The sequence below is a fragment of the Motacilla alba genome, chromosome 3 (assembly GCF_015832195.1).
Source record: "Motacilla alba alba isolate MOTALB_02 chromosome 3, Motacilla_alba_V1.0_pri, whole genome shotgun sequence".
Lineage (NCBI taxonomy): Eukaryota > Metazoa > Chordata > Aves > Passeriformes > Motacillidae > Motacilla > Motacilla alba.
In genome coordinates, this window is record NC_052018.1 from 44,610,672 (window position 1) to 44,625,910 (window position 15,239).

A 15,239-nucleotide genomic window follows, 5' to 3' on the forward strand; every position below is an offset into this window, starting at 1 on the left:
AGAGACAGGCTGAGGTATTCATTTGGACAGGAGTGTAATGGTCTGAAGAGGATAAGCAGATCCATTGAATTATTAGTTGAATAATTTTGCTGATAAGATTCAATACAGGTAAGAGGAAGGAGAGCAGAGCATGGGGTATGCTCACAAACCTGAAGAGGAACAAGAAGGATACCTGCAATGTGCACTGACATAGCAATTGCAGAGGTAGAAAAGACACAGTCAGGAAGCCAAGGGAATCAGGATTTCTAGGAAGGCAAATAAGATTCTTTATCAGAAACAGCTATCAGTTTGAAAAAGAGGAGGAAGGAGTGCTGATCCTAAACTGTCTAGGAAGCTGTCATTGAAGATTTCAGCACAATAGGTTTTCCTTGAGTGTGCTGGAAAGTTTTGAACAAGTGTCCTGCTTGCATTCACATTTTGTATAACCAGGCTAAAACCTTGAAGAGTTGACAAAATTACCTCTTTTCCCCTCATGCCTATTTTGCAGTAAAGTGGTTTTTGTTTTGGTGGGGGTTTTTTTGTTGTTTTTTTTTTTTCTTTGTTTGGGTTTTTTTTTTTTAATTTGAAAACCAAATAATTTTGAGCAGTCTGACTAAAATTTTATCTTCAAGCTGTTCAGATTTCTGTTTTAATCACATGAAATGTTAGGTTCCAATTTGCTTGTATGATTCTGGAAAGCATTAGGGTGCTGCTAACCAAATAGAAACAGCTCCAATAAAGGCACTCTCTCCTTGCTGTACCTCATAGTTAAACCCAAAAAAGGTTGAGTTAAATGCATGGGCCCTATGTGGTGCACTGAGTATCTACAGACCCGGATTATGGTGTGTCAGTGGAGGATGCTAAATCCAGTCATGGGGAGCCTCCACCAGAAGGCAAGTTACTCAGATGTGGAGGCTATCTGCAAGAGCACTCCCCTGATCTGCAGCACCAGGCAGATAGACCACATTGGAACAGTGCCCAAATCAAACATCACTTTATAAGTCAGCCTCAGCCATCCAACCTGCATCTAGAAGCTTATGAGTAGTCAATGCAGCCTCCAGAGAGTTGCTGTAGGAGTCTCCTTGTGGCTAGTAAGAGTCCATCTTGCCCAACTGATTGGCAGCTGCATTTAGACCTGGCTGCAGATTCTGAGTGATCTTCAGGGTTAGTCTTGAGTACAGCCTATTGCAACAAAGTCAGCCTAAGATTAGTTCTGCTTGCTGTTAGAAGGTTCTTACTTTCTGCACAGCAGTGTAAAGAAGGCTGGTGAGTTTTTTTTTAATTGGCTTTTTGGTTGGTTGGTTTTTTTCCCATTTAAAAAAACTCATAGAAATAGCAAGGAACAGAAATGCCATAGCCTGGAATGACCCAGAACTAAAAATCTCACCACAGTTGTGTGGGGTATATGGCCTTAGTATGTAGTGTGCAATCCTTCTGTTATTCTGCAGCCTTTAATGATAGAGTAAATTGGAGAGGGCACTTAGGGTGACTCTGCCCTTTTGCTCAGGCAAGTCTGGACAACTCTTGTTAGCTGGGATGAAGGAAGGCTGAAATCAAGAGTAGTCAAAGAAGAATGCAAAAAATTCTTTCAATGTGGGTGAGAACAAGCTGCCTCCTTCCCCTGGCACCTGCTGGAGGCTATGGTGTCTCAATTTTCCCATTTCTTTGAGTGCTCTTTGATTTGTTTTATCTTGTGATCCCCATGGCAGTGCCTTGGTAGGGGGGGTACAGCTGCTGGTTGATCTGTCCTTTGAGCATGAGGGTCAACAAAATCCTTCCCTTTCCTGCCTCCTTCTGTGTACAAGTGATGCACGGAGTGTGCTGGCTGCTCTGAGCATCCCAAACAAGGACCCTGCGATGCTGTGATGAGAGCGGAGGTCACTGCCATGGGACACAGTAGAAGGGGAGGCAGAAAGCATGATGTCGTGCAGTTGTGTGAGCTTGCCACAGAGGAAAAAAGCACAAGGGACAAATAATGCTCCCTTCCAAGGTTTTCACAAGATACTGAGTACATTTAGAGAAGGAGAGGGGATGTAAATCCTACAACCCACAGATGGGTGTCTCAGCATAATATTAGGTTCAGAATTATGACTGGAGTTGTACCAGAAGTTATCAGAAACTTGTGAAGGTGAAGGAGGACTAGGCTGGAGGAATGGTGTCTGATGAGGCAAAATGTCTTAAAGGAGAAGCATTTCCAGTGCTACTTGTAAAATCAGCCTGTGACCTAGGCTGGCAAAGAAACACCAGATTCAAATACTAAAGTAAGTATTTAATTATTTTATAGAAAGAGATCAGTGATTTTCTGTGTTATGGTTTAGCATTGCATTAGAATTAAAGTTTATAGGAGATTTTTGTAAATACAAGTACAGATGAGTAACTTTGTGCAACATATGGGAATAAGCAGAGTTCCTGCCCTACAAACATTCTGGAACAGACTGCTGTAACCTCTCTCAAGATCTAAATTGCATTGGAGGAATCTGAATGCATAAATGATGTTTTAAATGGTATTTAGCAGGCCACTAAAAATGAATTCCAAGATCATCTGTCAAAATTTACTGAGGAATTGGATCTGTGACTACAGTAGCAAGAAGTTTGATTCCAGGCAGAACCGAGTAGCAGTTTTCCTTAAGTAAAGACCACATTATCAGATCTAGTTAGGTCTGTATGTGGAGGAGACTTTCATTTTACTGTGCTCTGGATCCCTCTTCAGTATTTTTCTGTGCTCATTTTCTGTGCTCACTTTACTGTGCTCTGGATCCCTCTTCAGAAGATATCTGAAGGTTGCTGAACAGCGTTACAATTTCTCGAACTGTAGGTTTTGCCCTCTGGTAAAGACCACTGCAACAAATCCTATAGTTGCTACTCTTCAAATTATTTCTCTTGTTTTCAGTTTGAAACATCATCAAATTTACAGCAATCATAGGGTTATTACTGCCTGGGTTTTTAAATGCCAGTGGTTGCCAGGATGCCTGCCCTATCTAGCCCACTGTTGATGTCTTTTGCTCTCTGTGGAGGGCCAAGTGTTTCCTTTGTGCTAAAAAGAAAATAATAAAGTCCATGTATGCACCTTAATAGCATGTATTCAAGTATACAGGGAGTTCCCCCTCTGTTAGCTGAAATAGGTGATTTTTTTGTTTGCATGTTTAAGACCTGCCTAAATGCCAGCTTTTGTGTTGTGCATTCAGTCCCTACTGAACTATGCATAAGAATGTGCCTCAGCTCATGCATAGAAAACGTAGGCAGGCCGTGGTTCCCCAAAATGACTTTTTCAAAAGGGGCTGGGACATTTTGCTTTATTGGCAGAGTAGTGAACTTGAAGAGACTGGTCCTTAAAAGGAAATGCATTGTAGAGGCTCTGATATTTCCATAGCGATGGCTGCAGCAAGCTTTCTATTGTCTGGTCTGTATTTTAATCTTCCTCTGGTAGTGACTTTTTTAAGGCGCTTTTTGTACCTTACATTTGTCAGGTGCCCCATCTGTTTAAGGGATCAGTGCTTAAGGTGATATCACAAGGGGATCTGCAGCAATGTCTCAGGAGTTTTGTTTCTTCACCTTTTGTAGTTTGAGATTAATTTGGTAAAGCATTTTGGGTGTAAGAAAATTGGCTGTAATGGTGCTTCTGCCTTGCTTAGGATCAACAACCTCAGGAACTACTTGGGAATGAAAAATCTGAATACATGCTGCTTGGTTTTCTTCAATGGCGATCTGGGATTTCAGGAGCAGCAGGAGAGTAACTTGGAATTATCCAATTCTGAAATCCTGGCAGCTCCCAGTGGAAACAGTGAGCCCTTACTGTTATTGCTGCAGATGCTCAAGTCAAGATCTTAAGTCTTTAAAAAGGAAGTGTTGCAGCTTTTCATTAGAAACTAATAGTGAAAGCAGTTAAAATATTTCAAGTTATATGTACACCAGTGGATTGAGTGCGGTTCCCAGCTCAAAGTAAAAGGGCTGTTATAGCTCCCTACCCAAAAAAGCTGGGATCCAAGCTGCCTGTGCGAGGGGGTAGGATGCAGCAAAGAGAAAAAGAGAGGAAAGTAGTAGTGGAGAAACATGGCTTCTGATAGTGTGATGGAAGGAAACTCAGGCCAGAGATGAGTTGGTTGGCTGGAAGACATGGAGGAGGGATGGGATTCCAAAATATTTTTTGTATCAGATCATGGATACAACCACAGTCTAGGTACGGGTTTCACAAAGGCTCACTCAGTCCAGGTGCCATACTTGACATCTCAATCTCAAGCCCTCCATCTTCCTGGTCTTCCTTCTGCATAGCAGTACTGTGGTTGGGTACCTTTGGCAGACATGTTATCTTCTTGCTGGAAGAGTTGACTATCTCCTGCTGAATTTCTTGCAAGGAGATGTGGAAAATAAGGTTTTGAAGTACCTGCCCTTGAATCATCATAATATGCAGGATTAGAGCTGTAACCCAACTTTTTGAAGCTGGAGTTAAAATTGAAAATACATCTCAGTTCAAAACAGTGTTAGTAGGGTGTTGCAACCTAGAACTTAGTAAACTGATCAGGATTTAACTCCAGAATTGTAGGGATTTTAGGAACATTGCACTAAACACCATAGATCATGCTGGTTTGCTTAGATAAAGAGACAGGGCTCTTCATGATGGATTTACTCCATTTTATTCATTGCATTCCTTCACTTCCCCCCACCTGTTTAAATTATGGCTCCATATAAGATCGATTAGTGTAAACTGCTGCTCATTGGGTTTAAGAGGAACAATTTTCTGCAGCTCCTTCACATGGGTTTGAAAGGAAAAAAATACCAAACATTCTGCTTAATTAAGACCTAAAGAGGCGGTGCAAACTTTTGATGATTAATTGAAGCATGCTTTAGACTGATGCATATTTAGTTATTATAATGTGATAATTTTATCTTGTTATACAAACTACTCCCTTTGGGAACATGATTTAACACTGCAAACACTCTGTGTTTATTGCATTGTTCATTACGAAAAATACACAGGATAAAAACCACAAGGAGATGAAACTGAACAGTATCTGTGTGATGGGTGCAGGGAGTACTTCTTCCACCTGTAATGACACAACCCAGAGGCAGAAAATCACAATATTGTAACTCCCACAATATCTCTCCCTGTGAAGACTTGAGAACTCAGAAAAGTAGAGGCTGGAAATTTAGATCTTGTGCAGTATGTAAAAAGAATTTATCTTTCTGTTTCCTGGTCTAATTAGAGAGGACAGCAGTATGTATGTTCTGCTGAAAGCCCTCCTGTTACTATTCAGTTGTGTCAGTACCATCTCCTCTTTGTCTCACCTGTAAGAGTGCCCATGCTACCTGTCATAAGTGTGACAGATCTGAGAGCATGCTAAACACTTTGCAAAAGCAGGTCATAAAGTTGCAAGCCCTCATGGAGGGAAAAAAAAAAAAGCAGTTATTAAGAAGTCTTTTCTTTCACTTCAATATTATCTGTGCCAGGACTTGCAAATGATATTTTTGTACTTTACAAACATGTGTCAGCATAGCTATATGTGTGCTAAAAGTGATGGTGAATGATCTTCATCAGAAGAGCTGCTCCAGTGGGAGCTCACATGATGGATGTAGGCATGGTGTCAGGATGAGCTCATGTTACTTTAAGCAGATATGCTAAGCTAGACTACCAGCAAAAGAGTGACTATGAACAAAGGAGACCATTGCTGATTTAGTAAACTGGTATACTTATTGTGGAGAAGCTTTCTTAGTGGAGTTCTAATCAGGAAAAGATTAGAATAAAGATTGAAGACAGATAACCAGTCTTAAACTACTGGATTTGAAATTTTCCTGCTTCCCTGTGATCTCCTTGCACCAAGTTCTTCTAGCTCTAGCTGAGCGCTCTAGGAACAAGGATTTGATACATTTTCCTGAAAGCAGGGCAGAAATCTGGTAAAGTGATTTTCAAAGAATTCGGCCTTGAAAAACAAAGGCCTGTGAATAAGTGAGAGGAATTTTATCTTGAATGGAATGCAAGATACGAATTTCTGGTTTCAGATTATTCCAGCTTGTGTTTAGCAGATGACAGCACTTAAATCCTAAGACTCTGTCTTTCTTATTTCACACAGTCTTAATGTCTTGAGGCTACGTTATTGCTTCTCACTGCTGGTAGAAATACATGAAGTAATACTTTCTGCCAATGTTGCAGTACTGAATTTTGGTCGCTAAACTTAATACACTGTATCAAAACATGCCTATTAGTTCTTTTCACAAGGTCTGCTCAGATCTCTCTTCACACTCTACCGCTGTGAAGAAGGAAAGCACGCAGTCAGGTTTGGATTGTCCCCAGCTGTCACCCACACCCGTAGGGAACAGCTCTGTACTCTCCCAGGTACCAAGCATGGCTTCCTTTCTCTGCTGTTCCTATCATCACTTGTAGCTGAAAGAAGGGATTTGAGTTTAGACCAAGTTTTTCCTCCTGCTGGGCTGGACCTGATTGATAGTCCATAGAAATGTGATTGTGGGTGTTTTCTATTTCACTTGATGAACTGCATTACAAAAAGTTTGAGTTGCATCAAAAATTGTGTTGGGCAAATGTACACTTGAGGGAGCAAAGATGACTTGAAAAGTGACGTATTAGTGTCTTGTCCCAGGAAGTGTGTACTCTGAACCCCCTTCTGAAGTACTTCTATTTCCTGGCTGCTTCACATGACCATATTCAGTTAATCCTTTTGTAGTAGTGTTCCTGAGTCTATTAAATGGAAGAGGCATCTAGTTCTATTATTGCTGTTTCCATGAAATGAAAAGGATTACATTGTTTGATGACTGTTGTGGGAAAGAAGTAGAATAGAGAAAGAGTTTGGGTTCTTTGTGTATAGCTAGATTATTTCCTGCCCTTTCCCCCTTCCTTCTTTCAAAATGATGACCATTTTGACTAATATTGATGAAGCCTCCTGGATATCACATATCACTTCCTGGAAGTGCATTCAGTCACTGGGAGTAGTAGTTTATAGACCATTCTCTGCTGGTTTTTTGACCATCAGATCCATGGACCACAAGTGAAGCCATGCTGCTTCAAAGGATTCTCTGTGAGGTGGTTGTGAAGTTCTGGTGGACAGGACATGGCAAGACAACAACCTGACACAGAAGGTCCCTCTCCCTCTCCTCCCCTTGCTAGGCTGTATCTTAGAGAGTCTTTGGTAGAAGGAGGTGGACAGAACCTGGCTGTGCTGCATAACCACCTGCAGAAAAGTGCAGAGAAGTGAATAACATGGCTTTTCCATGTAAACAGCTGCTGCTGGTAGCCTGTGTGATTAGAAATAAACAATTGTGTGGAGCTTTCTCATCATCTGTGGGAGATTTGTTCATATGAATTAGTGAACAGGAATTGAATGACAGCTGAGGTGTTCCCCCTATCAAATCACTCATGAAAGCCCCTGAGAATCCCAGTGGTGCATCTGTGTTTCCCCTTGAAAACTGTGCCCCAGACAAGCTAACCTGCTTCAAAAAGAGCTACTTTGGCACCTACTTTGCCAGTGAACTCTCTTTCAGCTCTGTAATAATATTTTTTCATTTATGAGAGTTTCTCTCATCAGAAATGAAAGCTATTAGAAAGGTATCACTGGTACATCTTCTCTTTTTGAGAGATAAAATGCTTCTTATCAGTAGGGGAATATATGTTACTGTTATCTGAAACAAGAGTCTGCCGTCTGGTTCCTTTGATTCAGAGGATCTTCTGTTGTCCTGGTACATTCAAAGGGGCAGGTTCAGTCTGTAAGGAACTGGTTTATTATGGTGCAAAAGTAGCTGAATCAGGGTGCCTTTGTAAAAGATAGGTGCTTCAAATGGCTCAGGGCAAGAATGGGGGGAAGAACTCTAGGTCTGTGCTGGAGTAGTTGGCACCCTGAACAAGACCAGTCTGCAGAGAAAGCGGCATGCAAAAATCACCACGCAGCACCCTGTGTGCCTGGCTGATGTTACTGCCAGCTCAGGACAGGCTTTTTCACCCTAGAGATGTCTAGTGATAATTTTGGCTAAATTGTTTTGATTTCCCTTCGTGTTCAGTATATGAAGGCGCTTATAATACTGGCAAATCCCACTCTGAAGGGTAAGTGATACAATACATTAAACACAAATCTGTGCTGTAACTTGGCCTTAAATATAGGTTTAAAGGTAGACAGTCTGATTAAAACTAAAAGGTCATTATTTTACATTGTAGAATTTTATTTGTAGCTGTAAATCATAACACAATTTGTGGAAGGAAAAAAGTTATTAAACTGGCAGTATTTATTCCAATAAGGTGAGTAAAATGCAGCACGTAGTTCTGAGTTATGATAGTCAGGGAAAGGAGCCAAATCACTCTGCTAAAAATTAGTTTGCCAATAATTTTACAGAACGATGACAGCGTAGCTTCAAAAACAAATCCTTTATAGGGAAATAGGATGGCTGCATGACAGAATCTCTAAGCTATGAATTCTCCACAGCTCATGGACCAGGAACTGCTTTAACAATTAGTCTCCAGGGATATTTTTTCCCAGAAGTTAGACAATGGCTGCTGTCTGTAACTGAAAGGTCATTCGGTATCACAAACTGGACATAAGAACTGAAGAATTCTGAGTTTTAAGTCAGAACTATTCCTGCTAACTTATTGACTTGATCTGTTTAGTAGGCTTAAATATTCACTGCTGTTGTCAGTGAATGCTGCGGTGGGAATGATGACCACAAAAGGATATTGCAAAAGGATATTTACATTAGTAAATAAGCTCTGTGGTATTTTTACATGGCAGAAGGCACACATGCCACATTTGTAACACATGTTAGAGAAGAGCTTGAAAGAGGCTTGTGAACTCTCTCTGAATTAAAATGTGACCAATGAGCATAATGATTGAAAAGTAACCTGGCAGATTTTGCCACAGTGCTGCAACTTCTGCCTCGTTCAAGTCTATGTTTCTGTGACTGCTGAATTCACACAAAAGTTCCCTGTTTTGTATGCTAGTCATTTCAAAATAATACAGAAAAAGGGTGTTTTATGTTCCTTCTTATGTAGAAGAGGGCTCGTGTTAGAGACCTGCCTTGGTGCAGCACCTTCTGGCTGTGTTTTTTCACCAGCTTGCTGAGCAGAGCATCTCAGGGATTCCCTACAGCAGACTGTAAGTAACAAGAACAAAACAGCAATACAAACTAAACCTTCAGTCTTGATTGCTCATTTATTAAAGAGTCGTGCGCTCTTAAGCGTGCTAAAAAGTTCTTGAGATTTCCAGACGTTTTCAGCAGAGCACAATTTTTAAGCTAATCATCTTTTCCAGCCATTTTAGAAGCTTTGCCAGGCTGCTGAGTCTGGCTGGCACAGGTCACAGGCTGCCTGAGGACGAAGCTGGTGATCACAGGCAGGCACAGTTCTGCTCTCTGACAGTGAGGGAGTTAGCAATAAGATGAGCTGGTGCTGCTTGTATCTAAGAGTAAGTGTGCAGATGTCTGAAGAAGGTGTTTGCATCTCATGTAAACATTGTTCTTATATTTTTGTTGTAGAAGATGATGTGTCAAATGTACAAATAATGTGTGCCTGGTGCCAGAAAGTTGGAATCAAGCGCTATTCCCTGAGTATGGGAAGTGAAGTGAAATGCTTCTGCAGCGAGAAGTGCTTTGCAGCTTGCCGAAGAGCATATTTCAAGAGAAACAAGGTAAGAGAAATAAGGAAAGATGTAACCTACATAGACATGGCTTTAATCAGGCTCAGCCTGAGTCTCATTTAGCATCTAATAGAAACTCTTTTCTTTTGTTTTCTCTGTTTCACCTAGTCCCACCACTTTCCATCTGTATTGTCTGTTGGACTGTCAGCCCTTTACTAACCTTCTTTCTTTCAGTTTCTCTCAGCTTGATACTTGGGTTTTGTGAGGGTCAGGAAAGTTAGGTACTAATAAGCATTAACATAAGACTCTGAATTTGGCCTTAGAGTCTCAGGATACTTCCTACACATACATAACTAAGAGGAAGTATCAGAGAAATAGAGTAGAGAAAGGTTGTGTATGACAGTGCCACCAAATCCCATGGCATTGGGGTCATGGCTAGTGGGTAAATGCTTTTAGGGTCTAATTCTCAGTCCCATCACAATACTGGACATCTTTTCACTGCTGCTAGTGAGCTCTAGTTTCATTCTTTAAAAGTATATAATTTTTAATAACTTATTATTGCTACAAAATTCAGACACTATACAGTTTTTGGGTTGGGGTAAGCAATGTAAGAACATCTAGAGTAACGTGAACACCCCTCCTACTCAATTTAAATTTAATTTCATCTAAAATTAGAAGCAATCCTAATATTGAATGTCTACAAAAATTGCTGTAATCACTGAAGCACAGTGCTTGAAAATGCCCTCTAGGTTACTTCAGCAGCTGTTTATCTGCAGCAGAATTTGTAACATGTCATTTAAAGAAAAATAGAGAAGAAACCCCTCAAATTTTTAGTTGTTAAAAAAGTAACTGTGTCCTTTTTGGTGCTTAATAGTGTGAGCCTCTGGGTAACTTTATTGTCTTGGAAATGTTTATCATTCATAAAACTCTTTACATTTTGGCTTCCTAAATGATGCCATTTACCCTCATGCTTCAGGACATTCCAAGCCTGTCAAGTTCGAACTGACTTCAGGTCTCTAGATCTGGTCTTTTACATCTGTCATAATAACAAATAAGTACATATGGGTTCTAGACTCAAGATGGAATGCTATAGCAAATTAACCTCCTTTATAAATTTGGGTCACATTATCCTGCCAAAAAAAAAAAAAAAAAAAAAGGCAAAAAAAAAGCCTGAAGAATTAGGTTGCAAAAATCAGTAGAGTGGAATTTTAGTGGCAGTCTTGGAGAATCAAGTTCATAGTGTCTACTGGAGCAGACAGGCAAGTAAAGTCACATGAGTATTCTGTGAAGTGTTGTTTACATTATTTTTATCTAGAGAAAGTGTAGAGGAGGGAAATGCGTGCTCCTTAGATGCTCCTCATTTGAAAATAAATCCGCCTGGATGTATGTGCATGTGCACATGTGCACTTCTATCACATGCAGTTCCGTGTGCCTTACAATGGGCAGGGGCACAGGCCAGACACTCTGGGCTGACAGGATACAGATCTCTGTCAGCTGATGCTCCTGTGACTTCCAGTCACAAATTTACATGGATAAGATACTTCCTAGTAATGGAGGCATTGTCAGTGATCCTGGTTAGGTGGTCCTGTGTGACCAGAACTGATGAGTACCAGATAATTTGGGAAACCTTGGAGAGGCAGGTGAAAGGACTTGGTGTATTCTTTCTCACCTACAGCTTAGATCCTGAAATAAGAGATTTAGATCTCCACTAAATGAAAATAAATGCATGTTAACATAATGCATAGATGTACTTCAACCTTCTAGTAACCCATTAGTAGTAGAATTTAGTAATAGTTTATGACCATGAATTCAATCAGTGAGGCAGTATATATGAAAAAGTTCCCTTTTACCTGACATTCCATTTATTACCCTTGTGCTTTATTGGAGGCTTCCTTGTCCTTGTATTATGAGAAAGCATGAATTAGAGCTTCACATTCTCCTTGGCTGCCTTTCCTACACCTCTGTTAACTTCTTCTGGCAGATGCCAAATATTTCCATCAAGAAAGCTCTCTGTGTTAATTATTTAGTATGTGTGTATAGACAGACAGACACACACACATACACATATACAAATATGTATATGTGTACATATATGTATATATATGTATATACATACATATACATGTATGTATATAAGCACAATAGATGTTCCTAATATTTTCATATTCCAGCATATCCCAGTGAAATGTCCCATTATTCACTAAAGACGTTTCAAACTAACAAAATGCCATGTGGGAGGACTTGGCAAAACATGGTGAGAAAACATTATCATGTTGATTGGCTCTGCTTCAAAGCTAAGGCAGTGAGTTAAATTTTCTTTCTCTTTGGACCTGTGGAACCTGGAATTTCACAGGATTTGACTGAGCAGAAGAAATCTGTAGCTGCCCCTTGTATATATGTTTATGGCATTAGATGATCCAGGGACAGAATATTTAGGAAGTGCTGTTGTTGAATGAAGACAAGCACAGTAGAATTCATCAGACCCTCACGCTTCTGGTTTTGCACTTCACCTGTTAGTAACAGAGTGGAGTCTTGAGGAATAAGATCAAAAGAACCAGGATGCAATAGTTTCAGATTTAACTGCTGACCTTTGCTCTGTTACTGCTATTCCAACAGTGTACCTGTCTTCTCCATGACTCTAATGCTTATTTATGTATTTTAAGGAGTTATGCCGCTCTACACTTTCTCATTTTTCAAACAGAGGAGCAAAACAGTCACGTTTCACCTGCCTTATGAATGTTTTAAACAGGGATCTCTGCCACAATATAGTGTTATATTACATTAAATATGTACAGCTGCTGCATTTCTGGGAGCTGATAGGACTTTGTGGTCACTTTATTTAAAGCTTGAGTTTCCTAATGGATCACGTTAAGCAGTCTTCCCTCCCTCCCCTAGATAAGAAGTGCTGTAATAAGTGCTTGCTCGGATGATAGGAGTGTTTAAGCAGTAAAGAATTAGTCATCACTAATGCCTCAAAACAGCACTAAGTAATGCTGTGAATTATCCATCCCTGAATGACAATTGCTGTGTTCAGAATGAGGACTTTTGTAATCATTCTAATAAAAAGAATCTCTTCCCATACACAGGGCAAATACACACTACAGTGCTGCATGCCATAGATTCCCAACTGGGAGAAGGCTTGGCATGAGCCCACCCTGAAGTGCCCTGAAAGTGCTCCACAAAGCCCCAGGTCAGCTAGGCACTGGCTGCTCCCAACTTCTAACTCCTTCTCAGCCCTTTCCTGCACTAGGTTTGGCAAGAGTAGCAACACACTGGAATAAGCTGGACCTTCCTGGCCTTGGGAGCTTTGAACCCAAGGACTTAAGTCCAAGGTGCCCATCAGGCTTTCCTGCCTTTTGTCCTGCTGGAGTCTTGTCTATTTGTGCTCTGGAAGCTGGGCCCCTGTGTCCTCTGCATCCATGCATAGCCAGGATTGTCAGGGAGCTTCTTGCCTGGAATGGGAAGTTTGTAAGGAAGAAGTCTGGTGCAACCTTAAGTTGCTTTTCTTATAAGAAATGCAGATTTTGCTCCAGGTATTTTAAAGTCGTGATTGTTTAAAATTTTATCAGCCAGCAGCCATGCCTTGCAAGAATAGAAATATATGTGTTTTGAAATTATAAAGGCTTCCCCAACAGAATAAGCTTATTTAAATTATTAGTGATAAATGAACAAAAAATTGAGGCTTTTGCCCCATCAAGCAAAACTCAAAGTATTTAGAAAAGATCCAATTTAGAAAGAAACCTAAAAATAACACCACTGCCACTCCCAAACAAAAATAACCCAAATCTACATTCATCTGCATTGCTCCTATTTGTCCAGTTTGCCCACTCAAATGCACATAATGAGTATTGTATAATGACAATCTGTTGTGTATAATAATACCAATTAAAAGGAACCATTGCCAGAAAGGCGAGTATTTGGAACTAATGTTAGTACCAAAAGATATAAGATTTGGATGCTTCCTTCTTGGATTTAATTTTAGAGGCCAACCAATACAAAGTTAAGTATCAAAGAGTCATGTAAGGGCAAAAAGCACTAGACCACCAAGTTTCAGAATATGAAATTTAAAGGGAACGGTTGGACTCGTAATTTGATCCAGTGAGTCTGAAGCTTGAAAAGATTAATTTTGAAATTAAGTTGTGTGACTCAGTGGGTCAGAAAACAAATTTATTATGACCAAATAGTCAAACATAGAACTAGAACTGACTTCAAAGAGGCTACAGGCTCTGTTCACAGATACATTAAAGAGTAATTTACTTGATTTGACTAAGACTTTGGAGACATAGCGACTGCAAGGTTCTCAGGCACTATTTTATACTTGACCTCGTCCCTGCTTCGCCTTGCCTCACAATTAGGAAGGGAGATAGATGTTTCTGTTTGCAGAGCAGTCCAATTTCATTCCTACTAATAAACAAAAAGGCATAAATCAAAAAGTAAAAGTTAGCTACTCTGTAGCACCATGAAGATGTAAACAAGGATGACCCTTTTCTCCCTGTAAAGCATAGTGATGGGCAACACTGTGTGTTAGTAGTGCAGACAGGGAGTGTGGTTTAGGGTCCTTTATCTCATTGTGTGGCAAAAATGAGTGTGAACTATCAAATGGAGCTGTAAAAAGTCAACACATTTATTTAGTTCTAAGTTCTGTTGCATTAGACACCTCGTCACATTTTCAAGCTGTATTTAAAGATGACAGAGAGCATGGAACATCATATAGCTTTAGCGCTCTTGCCTGCCTAATTTTTTGGTTAATTAATATCTATCACTAAGTGATAATATGGACATTTAGATACGAACATGTACTATAAACTGGGAGTAAACAGCAGCTATAATTCCCCAGAATTATTACTGAGGATTGTCAGAGAAAGTTCTCTTGATTTCAAGCTTAATTGTGCAGCCTAACAGTACATGAGAGATACTCAACAATCTCACTGTTAAGTAGTCAATGAGTAATGGCAAAAAAAAAAGCTACTTTCATCTCTTTCTTATGCATCTACAAAATTCAATTTGTAAAGTGATCATTATTCATTGAAATTCGGAAAATTGCTTAGAGCAACTTGATGCAAATAATGCCCTGACCAAAAACAAAGAAAGCTTAGCTGTTCCTTCAGACTCCCTTTCCATAGTTGAAACACATGGGGCTCTGAATAGAAAATCTATTTCTCCTAGAGATTTAACTTGCATTAATCAGGTGTTCAGAAAGGTCAGTGCAGAGCAGGTGTCCCACCATCTTTGCATGCAGTTTGCCCATATTTGCTTCTGTGGAGCTGTGGAGAAAAGCAGGATTCAATAAATGGTTCACAAAGTGGCTTCTGCCGCTGTGGGTTTGCGTAGAACGTGCGTGCGCGGGTTTGTGTGTGCACATCTGCGTGTGTGTGTGCGCGTATCTGCCACAGCAGCCAGTTGAAAAGGTTTCCTGCAAATGCCTGAAGGTAGAGGGGAGAAAGACAACAAGCATCTCCATAGCTGTGATTGCTTTGTTGAGACATAAATGAGCGCTGATGAGTGAATGCAGATGAGACGCTGAGTCTGCAGGGGAAACAGCTCAAGTGTGGGGCACAATTGCAGACTTCTTTAAGGAACTGGCTGGAGAAGGAGGGATAAGGAAAACAACCTCATTCAGAAGATGTTTTTGAAGTTTGTGGAGGGTTGAAGGCTGCAGATAGTGACCAAGAATCTGGAACAGAGACTGAAATA

The 15,239-nt window shown here is 40.3% G+C and overlaps 1 protein-coding gene across 3 annotated transcripts in view; it reads left to right on the plus strand.

Moving 5' to 3' along the window:
• The window catches only part of LOC119698898 (sine oculis binding protein homolog), a 112,666-nt gene that overhangs the window by 14,493 nt on the left and 82,934 nt on the right, over window positions 1-15,239 (plus strand). For all 3 annotated transcript variants that reach the window (XM_038131626.1, XM_038131625.1, XM_038131627.1), the window contains exon 4: window positions 9,445-9,596. In XM_038131626.1, coding sequence (XP_037987554.1) covers window positions 9,445-9,596 — 152 coding nt within the window. The remainder of the gene's footprint in view (window positions 1-9,444; window positions 9,597-15,239) is intronic.